The following is a 22,941-nucleotide window of genomic DNA, read 5'->3' on the forward strand; positions in this document are numbered from 1 at the left end:
CATGTGCAGGAGACAGAGATGACTACAGTTTGTATGGCTTCAGGACTTGACCAATCATTGGCAAGGGGGCGGTCCACCAACCACAAATATTCTGAGGATTGATAAAATGGATTGGCTACATGGCTTACGCCCCCACGCTCTCATTTGATGTGCCGTTTAGGGTACAGAGGGGTGGGTTCCGGGTCCGTCTCATGCCTCATTTTGGCGTGAGGTAAAAAAGACAGGAATGGCAATGGAGTCTGGGCTGCTCAGCCTAAAATGCCCGGGCCTATTTTTTGTCCCAATTTCTATTATCCGATACGCCAGACATGCAGTTCTGGGCGCCTGGCAGCTGATTTGAAAAATTGACTTCTAACTTTTTTAGCTGGCTCCTAGATTCAAAGCAAATTTGTCAAGCCCTAAGCCACAGTCATCATCCCTGTGTTGTTTTTTTTTTCTTTCAGTCGGCAGTGCAGTTGTTTGTAAAAGCATTCCTAGTGGCTTATTTAGCCGCTGGATTGCTTTTACTGGCGACGGAAAAGGGTCTCACCCTCCTGCCACTCCCAGGCTCTACCGTCACACTGGGGAGCCCCGGCACTGAAGCCAGTGCTTCTGCCGACTTACCAAAGAAGAGATTGAGGACCAGAATGTCCCTAATCATCTCTATGGTATATGAAAGTGGAAGTGACAAGTATTTAATCACTTCCGGTTTTGGTCTTTTGTTTACTGCCCATTAGCAGCTTGGGAAAGCTTCAAATTCAACTGATCCGGGTTTGATCCAAAGCTTTCAAGGGCAGAGGAGAGATCTGGGTTCTAATAGACCCCAGATGGCTCAGTAAAGAGGACCTGTCACCGCTTATTGTCACAAGGGATGTTTACATTCCTGGTGACAGCAATAAATGTGATTAAAATTTAAAGGGACAGCATTAAAAAATGTTAAATTTATTAAAATAATAATAAAAGTGAACTGGTCCTTATGCTGAAAGGCAAACGCATACATATATGTGAGGTGAGGTATTGCCGCAAACGTAGGAAGACCAATAATTCCAGCACCAGACCTTCTGCGTAACTCTCTAAACTGGTAAACTGCAAAGGCTTTTAATGTGTCGCCTATGGAGATTTTTAAGTACTGTAGTTTGGTGCCATTTCACGAACTTGTGCAATTTTAAAGCGTCACATGCTAGTTGTCTATTTACAAAGCGTAACAATCTTTTATATTTTACCAAACAGTTGCGTTTGAAAAACTGCTGCACACATACCGTGTGACAACAAAATTGCAAAACCCACCATTTCATTATCTATAGCCTCTACTAAAATATTATATATAACGCTTGGGGATTCTTCGTACTTTTCTAGCAAAAGCAATACTTATTTTTACATGTAAACAAATAGTGTCAGAATAGGCCGGGTAGTGGAACTACACTGCATCTGAGCACCCCAATCCAAAAATTGCTATTTAATTAACTTTTAACATTCAAAGCAACCTAGCCCATCCATCCAAGTCACCATGCTTTATTCTGCTGAGAAAACACTTTGAAAAACACCCCTTAGAATTTCTGGCCGTGGCCATGTTAACCACCTAAATACCGGACACTTTTACCTCCTTCCTCTCCAGGCCAGTTTTCAGCTTTATTTTTATTTTTTTTTTATTTAGACAGAGCTTTCTTTTGCTGGTATTTAACAACCACTGTGTTTTTTATTTACTGCTAAATAAATGAAGAAAAAAAAAAAAAAAAAAAGGCATTTTTCTTCAATTCTGTTATAAGATTTTGCAAATAATCTTTCTTCATAAATTTAGGCCAATATGTATTCTGCTACATTTCTTTGCTAAAGATAACCTAAATCAGTGTATAATATTTAGCCTGTAAGAAAGTTAGTCCACAAACTGGTATATAGCAGGCATCACTAGTTGGCAGACCACTGGACCACTTAGGAGCTAGTTCTGTTCCCAAGCCTCCACTGCTATCATCACAGCAGAGCAGGAGGCAGGACAGATAGAGAGCGAGAGGCACAGTAACACTACATGGAGCATGGGTGAGAGAGCTGCTTGAGATAACTTTGCAGATTAAAGAGCAGGTGATTGCTTACTAGGAGACAGAGCTCTCCTAGCAAACAATCACCTGCTCTTTAATCTGCAGTACAGCGTCATCCTGTCACTGGTGTGGTGGTGATCAGGGATACTGACTGGTGACACTATGTGAAAAAAGCAAAAAAAAACCCCACATTTTATTTTTGTAATTTTCCAAAAAACTGTGACAAAAAAAAAACTTTCAAAAACGTGAAATGCCTCTTACTAAATACCTTGGGGATAACTAGTAGTCATGTTCTTTTTAATTTTTAACATTTAATTCTTCTTACAATTTTTTTTTTCCTACATACTGGGACAAGAGCAGTAGAGTGTTACCCTAGTGACGTACTACTCTGGGGAGGTAATCAGAATTCTTTTTTTTTTTTTTTTACACACACTGTAATTGTTTATAACAATGATAAAAGCAATCTTTTTTTTTTTTTTTTTTTTTTTTAATGAATGGCATCCATTTACCCAGTGTGATCCAGTCATGCACTGTGATCGGCCCTGTATGTACCTTGTGATCACTGTGACCAATCAAAGATCAACACAATAGTACACAATGAATGACAATGGATGAAAGACATTAATTGCGTACAACTTTCATGTGTTCTGCCATGATTGGTCACAATGATCACATTGTGCTGGCTGTGGCCAAGTATACTGATTTATCGTCTGCTGTGTGCAGTGGGCACAGTGGAAGACACATCATCTCGCAGAGTGACCCGTTCCTTGGAGGACTTTATATGACGTCCACCCAGGATGGAAGTGCTCCCACTTGGCCGTCATTGTGCTATAGGCTAGACAGGAAGCGGTTTAGTAAGGACAGATGAGTCCTGTAGCATTTACTTCTTCAAATCTATCTGCCCTTAGCTCAGGCATGCAATCGGTAGGGTGTGCTTATCTGAATAAACCCCTTCTCCCCTTCTTAAGGCTCTTGGGATGTATGATGTAATTTGCCTAGGCCTGGATATCAGGAAGTAACTGAAGAAATGTGGGGGGGGGGGGGGGAAGTTTACAAGTAAATATGATATACCTTGCTATCTATTTACAAGTGCTAGCAGCATATGGAATAAAAATAGTCATTGATTGAGAGAGTGAATTTCAGCTTTAAAGTGGTTAAAGGAAAAAAAATTTTTTTTTGTATTTTAGGTAGGATAACAAAATAAAATGTTAATTATTGTTTCTGGGCCTACTAAGGGTACAAACAACAAATAATATCTACAAGAGTGGTATTGCTGTGATCATCATGAGTAGGAGAATTTTTATTTTTGATGTTTAGGTAGTAGGTTATGGTAAGTAAGAAAAATACAGCTAAATTTGAAAAGAATATTTTTACATATTGGTGATACTTTATTTTTACTATTTTATGTTAGTTTTCCTTTGGTAATAAAACAAATCATGAGTATTTAACCCACTGAAAGCCCAATTTGTCCTAAACAAGGCATAATTCACTTGGATACACTATGTAGTTATATGTACAGTTTTTGACCAACACATCAAAGTTGCAAAACTGTGTACAGGCATTTTTTTTTACCTTAGTCACAAAGGGGATAAATGAATACTGTGAAATACTGTACCAGTGCTATAACTTAATCTCCCTGGTGGTATTCCCGAGTGTAGCTCATGGTTCACTTTCAGTACCAGAAGCCGTAACCCCAAGCTACACTCGGGATCCCCTCCAGCACTACCTGGTCCTTCGCTCCCACAATGTCCCCCCTGCAGTGTCCCTGGGCCATCTCCTCCGGCTGAGGCCGGCATCCGTTTTCCGGGTTCCGTTCCTTGCGATCGTTGGTACGTACAGGACGTACGGGGGACGGAACCGGCGGGAAATTCAATAATTTTAAAAGTGAAATTAAATCAATACACTAAAATCTGATAGTAATACATTACTGTATCAAACCATTTCACATATATTTTGAGAAATGTCCATGGCGTCCAAAAAGCGTCCCTTTAGGTCAAAAGCAGTTTTAGACTAGCTAGAGAACAGCGATAGTAAATCAGAACCACTTGCAGAATAGAGTGATAATGATTCGTGGGGAAATTTGTCATCAGACACTGAAAACGATTTTACGACTAAGCTCAGTGATGTGCGAACTTGGCGCTCTATTTCAAATTTCAGTGTTTTTGGTTTGATTACATTATTGAATTAAATTTATTAATATTATATTATTTTTTTATGATTTATTATATTATAATTTATGATTTCGGGTTTCAAATTTTATCATACCCGGGATGTTTACTAGACAATTGTTTGGACAGATTTCAGTGAGGTATATCTAAGCATTACAGGCCTAAAAAAAACACCAACATATTTCCATGCAAAAAAATGTACCGCTTTGAGCACAGAAATACTGCCATAATGAGACCTCTAGGGAGGTTAAGCTACATTGTGACCCCTCCAGCTACTTTGTGCTTCGCCTGGTACACAAACGACCAGAAAAATAAAAAAAAAATGATAACCAGAGCTACTTACTAACACTAATGATAAATAGTGTTAGTAAGATATACAACGTAGTGTCTCCTGTGTGTCATGTGAAAAAAAATCAAAGTGTAAATTACATATACAAACTCCTGCTCAATCCCTCTGGAATTAGCAAGTGCATAAATAATTTAGCACAGGAAAGCAGTGAACAATGTTAAGTAACTTTAAAGATAAAGTGCTCTAAGTATCAGAGACTGTGATGTTATTAAAAACAGTGCTGCAAATCCACAAAATTCCATGCTTCCCGAGTATCAAAGCAAGTGTCCCTTCACTCCACCTCCACTCTGTGCTGATAAATGTGTCAATATGTGTAATGTATCGTGTTCCACCAGCCCATGGCTCCCTCTGCTCTGAGTCCTGTGAGAGGAAGTGGGAGCAGCGCTGCTGTCCTCAGGTACAGCACTGGATTAAGTTAGGACTCCAATAAGTATTAGGAAGGGAAAGGCGCAATATAACCAATGGGACATATTTATTTTTTATTTTTTTTTTACCAAGGAATGCATTAAAGTGGTTATTAATCCGAAACATTTTCGCTTAATGCATTCCTTGCATTAAGGAAAAAAAAATGTTTAGGGATCAGTATTCCCCCCTCATCCCTCCTTTTACTTACTGGAGCCTTCGTTTGATTCAGTGCTGTGAACATCTGCAGCTCTTCTCTCACCTCACTTCCCGGTCTCACTAGCCTTGCTGAGGCAGCAGGAGCCATTGACTCCTGCTGCTGTCAGTCAAAGCCAGTGACAAGAGAGCTGAGCTCTGCTATCAGTGTCAGTAGACACAGACCGTGAAGCTTGGGAGCGAGCCCGCATGAGTGCCCCCATAGAATGCGACCCAGGAACGCCAGTAGGGGACCCAAGAAGAGGAGCTGTCAGCCGGGGGGGTGGGGGTGTTGGGTTTATACACAATCCAGCCACTGGGATAAAACTGACAAGTAGACTCGTGCCTGTTAGATGGAAGTAGTTGTGTGGCTTTGCTGTTGCTCGATTGCTTCCACAGCCCCTGATACCATCTGCGTACCCGAGGAGCACCATAGTGGCTGCCGGCAGATGTAGGGGATAGAAGCGAGCGGATGAACGTCTGCTCTTCTCCCCTTCTTTCTCTGACCAGGAAGACGACGTGTGTGTGTGTTGTCATGTCCGGGTCTCCGCTGTCTCCCGGGTCAGCCGAGAAGCAATGTATTGTTATGCGGTCTGCATTGCAATATATTGCGTGGAGGCCAGAAGAGACATGCAGGGTCTTTTAGAGAAAAAAAAACCTACCACCTAAACAGCATCACATAGGGGATTTTGTATCCCTTATGTGATTTAAAAAAAAAAAAAAAAGTTTTTATTGCAAAAAAATAGTTTTACCCAAACACATAACATTCCCCCCCCCCCCCCCCCCCAAATACGCCCATACAGACCTAAACGCACACGCCAGGGAGGTTACGTGTGAAAACGTTGATTGTGATACACGTTACATATCGCCACACACACCGGAATGAGAGCAATACGTCTAGCACAAGACCTCCTCCATAACACTAAAATGATGATCTATAGGGACTTTTAAAGCATTGCCTATGGAAAATATAGGATACTGAAGTTTGTTGCCATTTCATAGGCACACACATATTTAAGGTTTGGCATGTTGGGTATCTACTTACTCAGCACAACCTCGTCTTTTATATTCTACCAAAAATGTGGGTAATGTATTCCGTTTGTTTGCCCTAACATTCACTGTAGTGTGTTTTTTTACTGATATTTTTCATTTCCTAGACCTTTGCAGTAATATTGTATGACACAAAAAATTGGAACCACTATCTAGGGTGTCTGCTTTCAGAAAATATATAATGTTTTGGGATTTTCTGTAATCTTCAGGCCTAAAATGATTTTTCAAACGTGTGCAAAAAAATGCAGAAACTGCTCTGGCAGTGAATGGATTAATACAGGGGATGCATTAAGGTAAAAAATGTTCTGTCTTTACAACCACTTTTATATTCGTATCCAAATGGTCAGTGTTAAATGACTATACGAGTGCAGAGTTTTTAATAGATTTGTATTTTTTCACTTGATTAAAATTTTCTGCTTAGTGTGTATGTGTACTAAGTTTTTTTGAAAGGCTGATTTTTTTTTTTTCTGCTGTTTGCAAATATAGGAGTCCTGTTCAGCATTGAGGTCACTTCAACATTTTTTGCTGTGAGAAATTACTGGCGTGGTTTCTTTGCTGCTACCTTCAGTGCTTTCATATTCCGAGTCTTAGCTGTATGGAACAAGGATGAGGGTAAGCACAAACACCATTTTATTTGTAAGTTCTTTGTTTAATTTTAGAAATATACAACCAGTAAAAAAGACAGTAGCAGTATTAACAAATTACAGGTTTACATGGTAATACTTTAAGTATGCATCAGTTCAACTGTGGATCCTCGAATGGCAACTCTGAACAGGAGCAATATAAATTTTATAGTTCAGATGCCGGAGGCTGGAGAAAATACCAGTTTGAAGGACCATCACAATATTTAGTTAATCACACAAAGGCATGAATTGAAGAAGACTTAGGAAGCTGGTATACGTCATCTGTAATAGGTTGCATTAGTGTTACCAGGAGTATAACAGAAACCATGCAAACTTCAAGGAGTTGATGAAAGTGGAAAGTCCATGGCCATAAATGACAATGCAGAGACAAGGAAGAGAAGGAGAAAAAAAGAGTGTGGGCTGTGACTTGGTATAATCCACATGTGTCAAAGACATGGCCTGCCAGGCCATTTCATGTGGCCCTTGCACCTCTACTGCAGCTGCTGCACTCCCCCTTGTCTCTGTGCCCACTTGGCAGGGGGACAGAACACCACCTACAGATCCTGTGCATCCGCTGCACCCCCTTATCTCTGCCTCACCTTGGTCCCAGCATTCAGCAGACTCCAGCACTTGATTCCAGCTCTCATTTTGTCCTCCTCCAGACCCCTCACTTTCTGCTCCCTAATTTTGCCCCCAGCTTATTCCTGGCAGCAGCACAAGTTAGTGATGGTGGTGGTTTGGGATGGGTGGGGGGCTTTTGACATCTATTGCAAGAATGGGTGGGGTGCTCTGGACATCTAGTCTTACAGATAGATCTGGCCCTTGTGAGTGCAAACATAGAGTGGATGCAGCCCGCAATGAAATTGAGTTTGACAGCCCTGGTATAATCAATTAATCACTAACACACAGACACCATATTTGACATTTTTTTATAGCACGCTGCTTACTTGCTGACTAGCGGAAACAGTTATACCGGTCAGTTCTCAAAGCATAATAAACTGTTGTTTTAAATAGACTGCAGTCACCTTAAGGTGCCTACACCTACCTTCCTATATCTTCTGGAGCTTTTTGTAAGGACCAAAACCTGGGACACACTAATATGCTAAATTCTACACTCTCTAGAGTGTCCTAATCATTCTGGGGTTGACCCAGCTTCTCCCACCTCACTCAGATTCCCACTAGCCACCCACCCATTACGTTTTTAATAAATATTTAGTGCCCTTCTAAAGATATTTTCTTTATAGTTCATTAAGGGACATAAGATTAGAAATAAATTGGAGACAAGTGGGTTATACTGCTGTCTCCAAGAGGAACTGGACACTGGAAAGCAAAAAAACTATTGGTCAGCCAGATATAGCCCCATGCACTCCCATCATGCTCATGCCTTAAAGTATCTGGGTCTCATTCTAGACACTGCTCATTTGAGAGTTTTTCTTCCACAAGACAAACTCCAGATCCTTTGCTCCCAGATCCAGGTTTTCTAGGCCAGGAGCTGTCCAACCTTCTGCTTTTGCAGTAGAGTTTTGGGGTGATAGTAACCTCATTTGTACGGTCTTGTTTGACAGTTCCATTCTAGACCGTTTCAACTCAACATTCTGGTTGTTTGGAACAAGAAGGTGCAATCTGTGGACCATCCAATATGCTCGACAGCCAAGACCTAATTACCCCTGCCCTGGTAACTCAGAAATCCAGCTCCGGAGTCATGAACATCTTTTCTAATATTGTCCTAAAAAGATTCTTATGATGAATACCAGCCTGGCAGCCTAGGAAAGAGTCCTTGACACCTTAAATATACAAGGGTCTTAAGCTGGCTACACATTATACAATTGTTTACCAAAACCATATAACATGAAGTCAAACCTTAACACTTTCAAATTGTATGCAGTCAGGCAGGCCCTTGCACTATATAGTTGAAGGTAAATCTAAAGGAAATTGATCATGAAGAAGAAAATTATATCATGTAGCCATCTTTAATTCTTGGAAGAAACTTATCTACCCATCAACATTTTGGAGCTCCAAGTGATCTGGTTGTCCCTTCAATACTGGACCTCTCATCTGCAAAGCTATCCACGCAGGATTCAGTTGTATAATCCTGCACCATTTGTATATCTCAAGCATTAGAGAGGAACCATGCATCTTGATGCAGAAAGCGAAATGAAAAATATTTTGTTTTGGGTTGAACCTGAGTTGGCAGGCTGAATTCTTCAACCATCAGTGCCTGGAGTCAGGGTAACGGGGAAATGGACTCTTCACCCAGAGGTGTTTTAGAACTTTTGTTTTATTTGGGGGACACAGGATGTGGACCTCCCAAGCAGGTTTTAATCTAGATGCAGGGAACTTCTGGCTGTAGCAATAGATGCTCTGGAGACTCTGTGTAATCAATACACCTAATCTATGCCTTTCCTCCTCTGAAACTCCTTCCTTATCTACCCTGCAGAATGGCGATGGAGGGCATCCTAGAGATTCTTTGACACTGAATTGGCCCAGGTTGATATAGTATTCCAACCTCATCAGATTCTTAACAGGCACCCCATAGACTTTTTCAGATTATACAGATCTTTTGTCCCCAAGATATGTTAACCTGCTTCATGGTTGCTGGCTTTGATGGCATGGCTGTTGAAGTTCAGGTGCTAAGAGAATGAGGCCCTTCTGATTCAGTATTTCCTACTTTGTTAAAAACTAGGAAGACATTGTCATTCAAGGTCTACTTTCGTACTTGGAAATCATTCTTTGTGTGGTATTAGGCAAGACCATTTCATTCCAGGAAATCCTCCATAGGAAGGATCCTGACCTTTCTGCAGTCCAGTCCTCATTTCTTGGTAAATGCCTTTGTTTGCTCATATGGTCCCACCAGTACAACCTCCAGTGACTTTGTAGGATGTTATGAGGACCATCCTTTGACTTCCCTCTTTTATTAAAGATACCTTCTCAGCTGTCATCTCCTCAGCTGGGCATGTTTCTGAATTGACAGCCTTGTTTTGTAAAAGGAAAAAAACAAGGTTGTCTTGAGGTCCCAAAGGTGGTGTTTTATACCTTAACCAAGGCATTTTATTTCTGTCTTTCTGCCTGACCCCTGTGCAGCCTAGGGAGATTTTTTTCATTTCTTGGATGTGGTGAGAGCTGTTCATGTTTATCTTGCATACAGCTGCATCTTTCTTCAAGGAGACTGACTTTTTTTTTTTTTTTTAATCCTGAGGATCTCTGTAAGGGACAACCTGCTTCTCATACTGCCATTACCCTGTTCATTATGCAAGCCTAGAAGTCTAAAGTGATACTAAGAACTGCAGAAACTGACACCGCCTAGTTATGTGATGATATGCATTGCCTACCTGTGGGCTGTAGTAAACAGCAGTATGCCTACATTTTACCGCCGCTCGTGCACTGCACCTCTGGGCTGTGTTGCTGTGTGAACAGAGCACATACACCAGTTATTTTCTATGTCTCTTAGCAGTGACTGACGATTATCCAGTGTGGGGAAAAATGCCAGTCAATGCATGTGTGAACGAGCCCTTACTGATTTCTGGCCCTGTCAGCATCAGGTATTTTTCTCAAATTTGCCAAGTCGCCACCTGGTTCAGGCCTCAGCTGATGCAAACGTTGAGTGCTTCTGATGCAGTGTCGTGTCCTTAGATGAACAGTAAAGAAAGCAGAATGTTTGTTCTTACTGTAAATTCTGTGTTTGTGATCCACTCCTAATATTATTGATGAAGGATAGGAGTGGGAGGCATTTCTACCCAGTTTACCAACAGCTTTTTTTTTTTTTTCTTTGCCAATGTCCAGATCCTCCTGTAGGAAGTGTAAATAATCCAGTTGTCTCTGATTTACTTTTGGTCCTGTATTCCTAAATAAACTCCAAGAAACAGATTTTATAGTTAGTGTTTTTTTTTTTTTTCTTTTTCATGTTGAGATATACAGTGGGCCAAACTCCACTATGGTGAAGTCCAAAGAGCTGTCGAAGGACACCAGAAACAAAATTGTAGACCTGCACCAAGCTGGGAAGACTGAATCTGCAATAGGCAAGCAGCTTGGTGTGAACAAATCAACTGTGGGAGCAATAATTAGAAAATGAAAGACATACAAGACCACTGATGATCTCCCTCGATCTGGGGCTCCACGCAAGATCTCACCCCGTGGGGTCAAAATGATCACAAGAAAGGTGAGCAAAAATCCCAGGACCACACGGGGGGACCTAGTGAATGACCTGCAGAGAGTTGGGACCAACGTCACAAAGGCTACCATCAGGGACTCAGATCCTGCAGTGCCAGACGTGTCCCCCTGCTTAAGCCAGTACATGTCCGGGCCCGTCTGAAGTTTGCTAGAGAGCATTTGGATGATCCAGAAGAGGACTGGGAGAATGTCATATGGTCAGATGAAACCAAAATAGAACTGTTTGGTAGAAACACAACTCATCGTGTTCGGAGGAGAGAGAATGCTGAGTTGCATCCAAAGAACACCATACCTACTGTGAAGCATGGGGGTGGCAACATCATGCTTTGGGGCTGTTTCTCTGCAAAGGAACCAGGACGACTGATCCATGTACAGGACAGAATGAATGGGGCCATGTATCGTTAGATGCAAACCTCCTTGCATCAGCAAGGGAATTGAAGATGAAACATGGCTGGGTCTTCCAACATGACAATGATCCCAAACATACCGCCCGGGCAATGAAGGAGTGGCTTCGTAAGAGGCATTTCAAGGTCCTGGAGTGGCCTAGCCAGTCTCCAGATTTCAACCCCATAGAAAACCTTTGGAGGGAGTTGAAAGTCCGTGTTGCCCAGCGACAGCCCCAAAACATCACTGCTCTAGAGGAGATCTGCATGGAGGAATGGGCCAACATACCAGCAACAGTGTGTGCCAACCTTGTGAAGACTTACAGGAAACATTTGACCTCTGTCATTGCCAACAAAGGATATATAACAAAGTATAGAGATGAACTTTTGATATTGACCAAATACTTATTTTCCAACATAATTTGCAAATAATTTCTTTCCGAATCAGCCAATGTGATTGTCTGGACTTTTTTTCTCATTTTGTCTCTCATAGTTGAGGTCTACCTATGATGCCAATTACAGGCCTCTCTCATCTTTTTAAGTGGGAAAACTTGCACAATTGGTGGCTGACTAAATACTTTTTTGCCCCACTGTATGTGTTTAAATCGTTGACTAGTTCATGGTAATTTTTATTAAGAAAGCATGTATAAAACGTTATGTTCCTTTTAGTGTTGGAAACTCCTTTTAATGGGTATTTGATTTTAGATGGAAAACATGGTTTATTATCATAGGCAGAATGGAAAATGATTTATTATGACAATAACCCTAAAAAAAAAAAAAAAATTAAAAAAATACCCAGAAGTGGTGTTTTCCAGAGTTGTAACAGTAATATAAACCCTGTCTGATCATATTGCAAATGTTCAGTTTCATGCAATATCTCCTGTCGCCTTGCTGTGGCATTTCTTTCAGCTGATATTTGTACTGCTCACCTGATATCCTGGGAGGTGTGCATGCATAATGTTGTGGAGAAGACAGTCTGTATAGGTTTTACTTGAGAATAATAATTAAAGCAATTCCTATAATTTGTATATTTGTGTGTGTTATTTGACACATCTGATTTTCCGATAGCTGATAAACATGATAACTAAAGAAATAAAAACATTCTCATCACCAGTGCCCTAAAGCATAACGCCACTAAAGATGATAGCCCTAGTTTTGAAATACTATGATAGGAGCCTGAAGTTCAAATAAGACAGTTTTGGAATTGTGCCCTGTACCCTGGCTGATCATCTGTACTTATAGTTCCTCCTTTGAGCAAGCATTGCCCTAATAAAAACCACCTCATAGAGTTGCTTAGTGACAGTTGGTGACTTTGGCTGTAATGTTATTAATTGCCATGAACAGAAGTGGTGTGGTCAGCAATGCTGATAAGACATCTTATACTTAGTTGGCCATGTTCCCAGTTCTATGATTTCTTTAAAGTTCACTGGCCTCTATGCTTCTTTTTCAGAGACCATCACTGCTTTATTTAAAACCCGCTTTCGCTTGGACTTTCCCTTTGACCTGCAGGAACTTCCAGCGTTTGCTGTTATTGGGTAAGTGTCAGCCATAAAATTCTTGCTGATTAGCAGTTTTTAGCCTGAGGTATGTTGCTCATTGCAATTAACTATTTTCTTCATGATTTTTATATACACATTGTGCACAATTATTGGGCAAGTGAGTATTTTGACCAAATAATCATTGTTATGCATATTGTCCAACTTCAAGTTGTATAAACTTGAATGCTTATTCGATTTAAACATATCAGGTGTTATGTATTTGTGTAAGGCGGGAGGGTGTAGCCTAAGGCGATCAAAACCCTATATCAAGGTGTGCATAATTTTTAGACCACTTCTTTTCTTCAGGCAAACTGGGCCAAAAAATAGATTTAACTGACTCTGAAATGTCAAATTGTAAAACGTCTTTCAGAGAGATGCAGCACTCGTGAAATTGCTAAGATATTGGGGTGTGATCACAGAGCCATCAAACATGTTATTGCAAATAGTGAACAGTGTATTAAGAAACGTGTTGAGAAAAAAAGACGCAAATTAACTGCCAAAGATTTGAGAAGAATCAAACGTGAAGCTACCAGGAACCCATCATCCTCTAGTGCTGGCATTCCAGAACTTCAACCTATCTGGAGTGCCCTAAGGGTGTTCAGTTCTCAGATATGGCCAAGGTAAGGAAGGCTGAAACCTGACCATCACTGAACAAGACACATAAGTGGAAATGTCAAGACTGGGCCAAGAAATATCTGAATCCAATTTTTCAAAGGTTTTATGGACTGATGAGATGAGTGACTCTTGATGGACCAGATGGATGGGCCCGTGGCTGGTTTAGTAATTGGCGCAGAGCTCCACTTGGATTCAGACGCCAGCAAGGTGATATTTATGCAGGACAATGTTCCATCGCATGCATTGAATTACTCCACTGCGTGGCTAGCCAGTAAAGGCTTTAAAGATGAAAGAATAATGACATGGCCCTCTTCCTCACCTGACCTAAACCTTATTGAGAACTTGTGGGCCCTTCTTAAACAGGAGATTTACGGTGAAGGAAAACAGTACACCTCTCTGAACAGTGTCTGGGAAACTGGTTGCTGCTGCAGAAAAAGTTGATTGTCAACAAATCAAGAAACTGACAGACTCCATGAATGGAAGGCTTATGACTGCTATTGAAAAGAAGGGTGGCTGTATTGGTCACTGAATATTTTTTATTTTTTTTTAAATGTTAAAAATGCTTATTTGTAAATTTTGAATTGTTTGTTTATTATTCCCACTTTAACAGATGAAAATAAACAAGTGAGATGGGAAAAATTGTATTTTTCATTTAGCTGCATAAGTGTGCACACTAATAGTTGCCCGATAATTGTGCACACATAGATATTCTCCTAAGAAAGCCAGAACCTCACTTTTACTTTCTTAAATATTCAGGTTTGAGGTTTATTAACATTTTGGATTGACCGAGAACACTGTAGTTGTTCAATAATGAAATTTAATCCACAAAAATACAACTTGCCTAATAATTGTGCACACGGTGTACAGAACTATAGTAGGTAAAAAGTATTGGTTGCTGTTTGGCAGAGAAATGTTTTTTTTGTTTTTTTTTTTCCCACTTTCACACAAGGTTCAGTGGCTTTCAGACTTATGTGTCTTGGGCCCTTGGGGTTAGAAAAATGTACGTGGTTACTAGCTTGCTATGTAATTCTAGTTATCTGTTTGTGTGATTCCAGCCACAGAATTAAGTATGGGTGAAAACATGTTTTATTGTTTTTATGTAAAATGAAGCCCACTCTGTCTGCTGGACAGCTATATAAACAATCAGCTGTTGTATGCCCCCTTAACCATTTTCTGAGAATATGGTTGATCATGCCAACATTCTACACTCCCTACACCTACAGCTGAAGGAATTCTGCTGAACATTTGTTTGGCACTGATGGAAAGTAATATTTTATTTATGCTTGATGTCCAGTTCAGCCAAAAAATGAGTTGACTGCAGATAGGAAATCTGCTTTGAATGGATGAAAAGCCAATTCAGTGGCCCTTTATAAACCATCTCAGCAGTATACGTCAAATTTAATCAATGGTCAGTCTAAAGACTATAAAATTCCCTGCTTTCTGTTTGGATAAAGTTTTAAGTTACAGTTTCACTAAATGATGAAACCTAATCTACACTGCTGAAAAAAAATTAAAGGAACACTTTTTAATCAGAGTATAGCATCAAGTCAATTAAACTCCTAGGATATTGATCTGATCAGTTAAGTAGCAGAGGGGTTTGTTAATCAGTTTCAGCTGCTTGGTGTTAATGAAATTAACAGGTGCACTAGGTGGGCAACAATGAGATGACTCCCAAAACAGGAATGGTTTTACATGTGGAGTCCACTGACATTTTATTCCCTACTCATCTTTTCTGACTTTTTCACTAGTTTTGCATTTGGCTTGGGTCAGTGTCACTACTGGTAGCATGAGGCGATACCTGGACCCTACAGAGGCTGCACAGGCAGTCCATCTCCTCCAGGATGGCACATCAATACGTGCCATTGCCAAAAGGTTTGCAGTGTCTCCTAGCACAGTCTCAAGAGCATGGAGGAGATTACAGGAGACAGTTACTCTAAGAGAGCTGGACAGGTCCGTAGAAGGTCCTTAACCCTTTGAGGACCAAGGGACGTATTTGTCCCATGTTTTTAATTGTGTGTATCATCTGATTAAGAACTTAAAACTTTTTTTTTTTTTTTTTTTTTTTTGGTTTGAGTCAAAATATTAGTTCTTATCAACAAACAACAAATAGGTCTAGCTTTTTGCCAATTATTTCATGAAATGGCTTAGTTACAGCAACTGAAGTGTACGAACTTTAAAAACAAAAAAATGTATTCTTTTGGTGTTCCAAAATATTACGGTCCTCAAAGGGTTAACCCATCTGCAGGACCGGTATCTGCTCCTTTGTGCAAGGAGAACCGAAATGAGCACTGCCAGAGCCCTACAAAATGACCTCCAGCAGGCCACTGGTGCGAATGTTTCTGACCAAGCAATCAGAAACAGACTTTATGAAGGTGGCCTGAGGGCCCGACGTCCTCTAGTGGGCCCTATGCTCACTGCCCGGCACCATAGTGCTCAATTGGAATTTGCCATTGAACACCAGAATTGTCAGGTCTGCCACTGGCGCCCTGTGCTTTTCACAGATGAGAGCAGGTTCACCCTGAGCACATGTGACAGACATGAAAGGGTCTGGAGAAGCTGTGTAGAACATTATGCTGCCTGTAACATCGTTCAGCTTGACTGTTTTGGTGGTGGGTCAATGATGGTCTGGGGAGGCACATCCATGGAGGAACGCATATTCCTCTACAGGCTAGACAATTGCACCCTGACTGCCATTAGATATCGTGATGAAATCCTTGGACCTATTGTTCAGACCCACACCAGTGCAGTAGGTCCTGGGTTCCTCCTGGTGCACTACAATGCCTGGCCTCATGTGGCGAGAGTATGCAGGCAGTTTCTGGAGGATGAAGGAATTGATATAATTGAATGGCCCCCACACTCGCTTGACTTAAATCCAATAGAACACCTCTGGGATATCATGTTTTGGTCCATACGACGCCGCCAGGTTGCACCTCAGACTGTCCAGGAGCTCAGTGATGCCCTGGTCCAGATCTGGGAGGAAATACCCTTGGACACTATCCGTCTTCTCATTAGGCGCATGCCATGACATTGTCAGGCATGCATAAAGTACGTGGGGCCATACAAACTACTGAGTACCATTTTGAGTTGCTGCAATTAAATTTCAGCAAAATGGAGTAGCCTGCTGCATAATTTTTTAACTTTGATCTTTGGGGGGTCTTTACGTTCCAAATACATTATCCAGTCCATGTCAGTATAGATATCTAGCATGATATTTTTCCCCATTGAGATCTGATGTGTTTTTCAAAGTGTTCTTTTAATTTTTTTGAGCAGTGTATGTTCTGTGTGATGGCTTACACATATCAACAATTTGCTCTGTTAGTAATGCGTTTTTCGAGCGGGATTGGCTATACGCTATAGGACAAGCATTTGCTTCTATGTTCTTGCTTAATGTTTATTAATTTAACCTATTTTTACGTGCCTTTCAAAAATGTATGCAAACTACATCATTTCTAACATATATAAGGGCTTTAAGTAGTTTTTTTACTCCAAAAGGAGACTTTCAGATTGATTTTAGGAATGCATAAATATTGGTTATTCTCTTTCAACAGAAATTTGTTTATTAACCATACAGTATAGAACACAGGCTGGTTATTCATAGGGTTTTAGGCTACTACCTGCATGTAAAATATCGTATTGTCTCGATATTTTCTTAACTTGTATTGATGAGAAATGTTCAGATAGAAAGTCCTTCCACTTCTTGTATAAACTCAAAAAGATGATTTAATAATAACGTTGCATAAAATTAGAAATAAAATATTGGAATACAGAATGTTTAAATAAAGTCCAAAAAGTATAGTTAAGTTCTTAATAATAAAATTGTATGTAATTGTGTGTGTATAATATGAATGTGTGTAGATATGAGCAAGCAGCTCCCTTCGCCTTGCTGCCCAAAGAATGTATGCTTTAAACCTTTGTCCTGCTCTAGAAAGAGCAATCCAGCCCCCACCTTTCCTAAAAATGGGCTGATATACTTGTAGTCCCACAAAGATAATTGGAAACAGATGTGTATATATAACAAACCTCCAGTCTACTTCTCCTAAAGTCTGAGCGTAACCTAAGAAGGCCTAGACAAAACTTCACTGACATTCCATCAATTAGAATACATTAGATGTATAACACATACATATATATATATATATACATATATATATATATATATATATATATATATATATATATATATATATACTCCTAAAAGTAATCTTACTAAGAGTTATCTCGTATATAAATATCGTAATCAAGAAATATTACAGTATAAACCTTGTAAACCGAACAATTCACTAGTTAGTGAAACATATAATCTCTTACATAGATGAGGGAGGATGGGGGAAGGTATAGCTAATTGCTCTCATATGTGGCTTGAATGTAAAGGAAAAACCCAAGATATATGTTCATATGTATATTCACAGACTATGAAGTCTAATTCCTTACTTTTCCCAATCTAGAACAAATATAAATATATTAACTCAATTATTCTATTAAGATCCAACTCATTCATACTTATGTTAGTACTGTTAATAAGAAGATATTAGATATTAGGTTATGGAAAGCTTCTAACACTTCCGGTAATTGGTCACTGGCAAAAGCTGCTGGGCATGCCCCCCGAGGCAATGAGGACAGTATGATCAGGCGCTTAACCAGGACCAATTGTAATGCAAACAATATGTAAGGGAGTTCTTATAAGTCCTAATTACTCCTACAAAGTCCTTATAAGTCCTAGAATTCCACAAGATAGAAAAATATAAAAAATCCAAAGAGGCACAGGCGGCAGCCGTCCTCAGAGTGTGACCAGCTCTGTAAGGAAGAACAGGAGGCGCCAGCTAAGTGCAGTGTATGTATAAGGATGGTGTATTAAAAGCGGTTAAACACTCACAAGATGGCTAAAAACTTTAGCATTATCAGATAGTAGGTCCTTCGCTCGCTCCTTTAGCAGGGTCCACCCCCACGTGTAAACTCCCATAACAAAGAGCGTGGGAGGCAGTCGTGGGAGAGGAGATAAAAAAAAAAAATCACTCGATGGTAAAACTTGGGGCACAGCAGGGGGATTATGAACACCATACTAGTTGAGGCTAGTGATTAGGTTCTCTCCCGTTTTTGGTACTTGGTGCCCTCTAGAATCGCAAAAAAAATACTTGGGTGCTTCGCCTCTATTTTAGGGACTACTGTAGTGAAGGCACTATGTACCATGTATGGTGGTCTTGTCCTAGAGCTCTACAGTTCTGGATTAGAATTTTCACCTTCATTTACTCATTGACTAGCGTTAACATCACCAAAAATGTTAAAATAGCATTGCTTAATGACCTCTTGGATGAGACACCCAAACATTTAGATACCCTAATTTTTTATCTTCTCCTGCCCGCATAAATGACTATAGCCCTGACTTGGAAATCTCCCACGATAAACCCTGTTGCCGCCAAAAATGAAATACCATAGATTATGCTCCATGAAAAATGGTAAGCCAGACAAACTAGCTAACTTTGATAGGGTATAGAACCCCTGGATTAAATACTTGCAGTCGTCAATATAGTTGGGGAGACCTGAGGGAGCCGGGCGGGAACAGATCGATGGGAGTGCTTCTAGCTACTTTTCTCCTGCCTTCCTTTCTTTCCCCTACCCCTTTTTTGCCCAGACATACAAGGTGTTCACTGCTCAGAGACATGGCCAAAGTAAGGAAGGCTGAAACCCGAGCACCACTGAACAAGACACATAAGTTGAAACGTCAAGACTGGGCCAAGAAATATCTGAAGACAGATTTTTCAAAGCCTTTATGGACTGATGAGATGAAAAGTGACTCTTGACGGACCAGATGGATGTGCCCATGGCTGGATCACAACAGAGCTCCACTTCGACTCAAGACGCCAGCAAGGTGGAGGTGGGGTACTGGTGTGGGCTGGTATTATTAAGGATGAGCTAGTTGGACCTTTTTGGGTTGAAGATGGACTCAAAATCAACTCCCAAACCTACTGCCAGTTTTTAGAAGACACTTTCTTCAAGTAGAGGTACAGGAAAAAGTCTGCATCTTTCAATAAGACCATGATATTTATGCAGGGCAATGCTCCATCGCTTGCATCAAAGTACTCCACTGTATGGCTAGCCAGTAAAAGCCTTTAAGATGAAAGAATGACATGGCCCTCATCCTCACCTGACCTATTGAGAACTTGTAGGCCCTTCTTAAACGGGAAATTTATGGTGAAGGAAAAGGGTACACCTCTTTGAATAGTGTCTGGGAAGCTGTGGTTGCTGTTGCACAAAAAGTTGATTTAACAGGTCAAGAAACTGACAGACTCCATGAATAGAAGGCTTATGACTGTTATTGAAAAGCAGGATGACTATATTGATCACTGATCCTTTTTTTTTTGCAATGTCAGAAATGTTTATTTGTACATTTTGAGTTGTTTATTCTCACTTTAACAGATGGGAGAACATTTTTCCTTTTTTATTTAATTGCATAATAATTCTGTATACTTCTAGTTGCCCGATAAATTTGCACACATAGATATTCTTCTAAGAAAGCCAAAACCTCACTTTTACTTTATTAAATTTTCAGGTTTTGGATTTATTAACATTTTGGATTGACCAAGAGCACTGTTCGATAATGAAATTAATCCTCAAAACTACAACTTGCCTAATAATAGTGTACACATTGTATTATATTTTTTATCCTCTGTTTTAGGAAAATATTAAGTACAGTGTGTTTGTTTTTTTAAATTATAAAGCTATATACCTTCTGAAAGTAGGTAGGTGGTCTTTTTCCTTTTCCTTGGGGGCCCCCTCAAGATACCAACGGTCACACCTGGACACAGCTACGAGATCTCGGAAAGTGAATGCACTCAAATCACCTCAGTTGCGATTGCAAACACTTCAGTTTTATTGGCATAACATCAGGGTTATTATACTGTAGTCTTTAGGCAAACACACCCTCTGACCATCCAATCAGATACATGTACATTGTTTTACCTTAACTCAACAATTATTTGTATGAGGTTTGCATTTTCACTCTTCTGCTTTATCTATCATACCATATCTCCTCTAAAGCCCAGACCATGGCTTTAATCTGACCTAACACCCAATTTGTGGTTAAAACTTTTCAGAAGTGAGAGTAAACCTTATCTGCTTTTTTGTAAGGGTTTGCAAAAACACTCATTTCTACATGAAGCTGACATAGACAGTTTTGTTAGTGTGCACATATCTCATATATGTATATTAAACTAGCATCTTGTATTAGTGTATACAAAATGGATTCAGTTATATTCCATTTAATCCTTTCACCTTCTTTGTTCATCTCTGCTGAGTGGTTACGTGTCCTCCCACTGCTCTCCTTCTTGATCTAGAGTGTAGCGAGAGGGGCTGAGTTTCCCTTCTGACGTATGCAAGCTAGCAGAGGGAAGACATGTGACCACACAGCAGCCCTAGGTAAAGAAGGTGTTTAGCTTTATAATTTAAAGAAAAAAAAAATACACACACTGTACTTAACTGTTTAATGCCCGCCCACAGTACATTTACTGCGGCAGAGCGTGTGTATATATACGTGATTTTGCATTTCCAGGTAGGGGGCGTGCGACCACACTGCCGATCGCGGCTCTGGGACCCCCAGCCGGTGATTACACGCCAACGCCCGGCGATTTCCAGCAAACGACAGGGAGGAGGGCTGCATTGTTTACAATGAAGCCCTCCTCCCTGTCAGTTTGGGCACACCGATCGGAATGGCTGAGCACAGCCATCCCAATCTGTGTGCTTACAGTCAAGTACACCCCGAGCCCTAGTAAAACACTCCCATCACACAGTTAACCTTTTGATTGCCTCAAAATGTCAACCCCTTCCTCCCCAGTCCCATTAGTACAGTGTCCGTGCTTTTTTTTTTTTTTTTTTGCACTGATCACTGTATTGTATTTTTTAGCAAAGACATGTCGCAGAATACATTTTGGCCTAAATTTATGCCGAAATTTGATTTTTAATTTTTTTTTTTTTTTTTTTTTTTACTGGACATATTTTATAGCAAAAAAAATTTAGTTTTTTTCTCAAAATTGTCGGCCTTTTTTTTTTTTTTTTTCTTATAGTGCAAAAAATAAAAACCTCACAGGCGATCAAATACCACCAAAATAAAGCTCAATTTGTGTGTGAAAAAAAAAGGATGTAAATTTCATTTGGGTGCAGCGTTGCATGACCGCCTAATTGTCAGTTAAAGTAACGCAGCGTCGTAACGCAAACTGCTTCTGCAACTGCTTCTTGACCGCCCTATAGCAAAAATACTGCTACAGGGTGGCACGGGTGCGCAAAATCACATGTGTATATATACGTGACTCGCACTCCCGTGGTTTTCACGCCCCTCCCAGATAGCGTCAGATTGCCTGTCAGTACACCAGTCATCACATTTAACCCCTTGATTGCCAGGAGCACGCTCATACACAATAAACCTTCATTGCTAGTATAGTGTCTGAACAGATCAATATCTTTGATCAGATCAGCACTATACAAGCGCTCACATTAGTATAGTGTCCCCAAAAATGCAGGGTTAGCGGGATCAGCCCCAGCACCTGCCAGTACCTGTGTTTAGACCCTACTTTTACCCCCCTTCTCCACCAGCAAGTGCAGTGTCAGTAGGTCACTGTCACTTGATACATTGCACACAGAATCGCACTGTTTGCAGAATCAGCACCCGTACTTCCCCCGTTCACTGCCCAACCTGGAATTCAGGTGGACACAGCAAATTTAACTGTTCCCCTTGATTTTTTGGAGCTGTTTTTCACAGAAGATTTGTATGCATTGATTGTGGATCAAAGCAATTTATATGCACAACAATTTATCGCCACCAACCCAAATTCAAACCTTGCCAGGTCATTCTCATGGAAACCCATTACAGTTTCCAAATTTAAATATTTTTTTGGGCCTAACCCTCAACATGGACATTACTAAAAAAAACTGAATTGCGGTTGTATTGGTCCACAGACCCGATTCATCATATGCCCATGGCCAGGCATGCTGTAGATATGAGAGTATTAATGTGTTTTATGCATTGCAACGACAATACAGTCTGTTGTCCTCGGGGTGACCCTGAATTTGACCGGTTCCACAAATTCGGCCCCTCGTAAATCGCCTTAACCAATAATTTGCAGATGTCTATACTCCGTAGCAAAGATTTTTCTGGCTGCCTTTGCATTCAAACACTTTCTCCCCAGCAAGCGTGCCAGATATGGGGTCAAGATGTATAAGACCTGTGAAAGGGCAATCTTGGAATTGGCACATGTGGCACTGTCCGACCTAATGTGTGCCCACCATTAGAAGTGGGTGGATGCAGGGCGGTATATTCTAATGGTGGGCATACCACACACTTTTTCTGGCAGAGATTTCTTCCCTTTTTTTTTTTTTTAATTAAGCCCAGAGGCTGCATACAAAAAACCCCCCAAAAAATCATAGCATATATACCCAACAAGGACCAACA

At 40.4% G+C, this 22,941-nt stretch overlaps 1 protein-coding gene across 2 annotated transcripts in view; it reads left to right on the plus strand.

Annotated features, from left to right (window-relative positions):
- LOC149434759 (chloride channel protein 2-like) overlaps nt 1–22,941 on the plus strand; it is a 224,962-nt gene that overhangs the window by 48,018 nt on the left and 154,003 nt on the right. For both annotated transcript variants that reach the window (XM_089663427.1, XM_089663428.1), the window contains exons 5-6: nt 6,663–6,788; nt 12,800–12,884. In XM_089663427.1, the coding sequence (XP_089519553.1) occupies nt 6,663–6,788; nt 12,800–12,884 (211 nt within the window). The remainder of the gene's footprint in view (nt 1–6,662; nt 6,789–12,799; nt 12,885–22,941) is intronic.

Source organism: Staurois parvus, unplaced genomic scaffold, assembly GCF_062004578.1.
Source record: "Staurois parvus isolate SC_StPar_1 unplaced genomic scaffold, SC_StPar_1.0 ptg001686l, whole genome shotgun sequence".
Classification (NCBI taxonomy): domain Eukaryota; kingdom Metazoa; phylum Chordata; class Amphibia; order Anura; family Ranidae; genus Staurois; species Staurois parvus.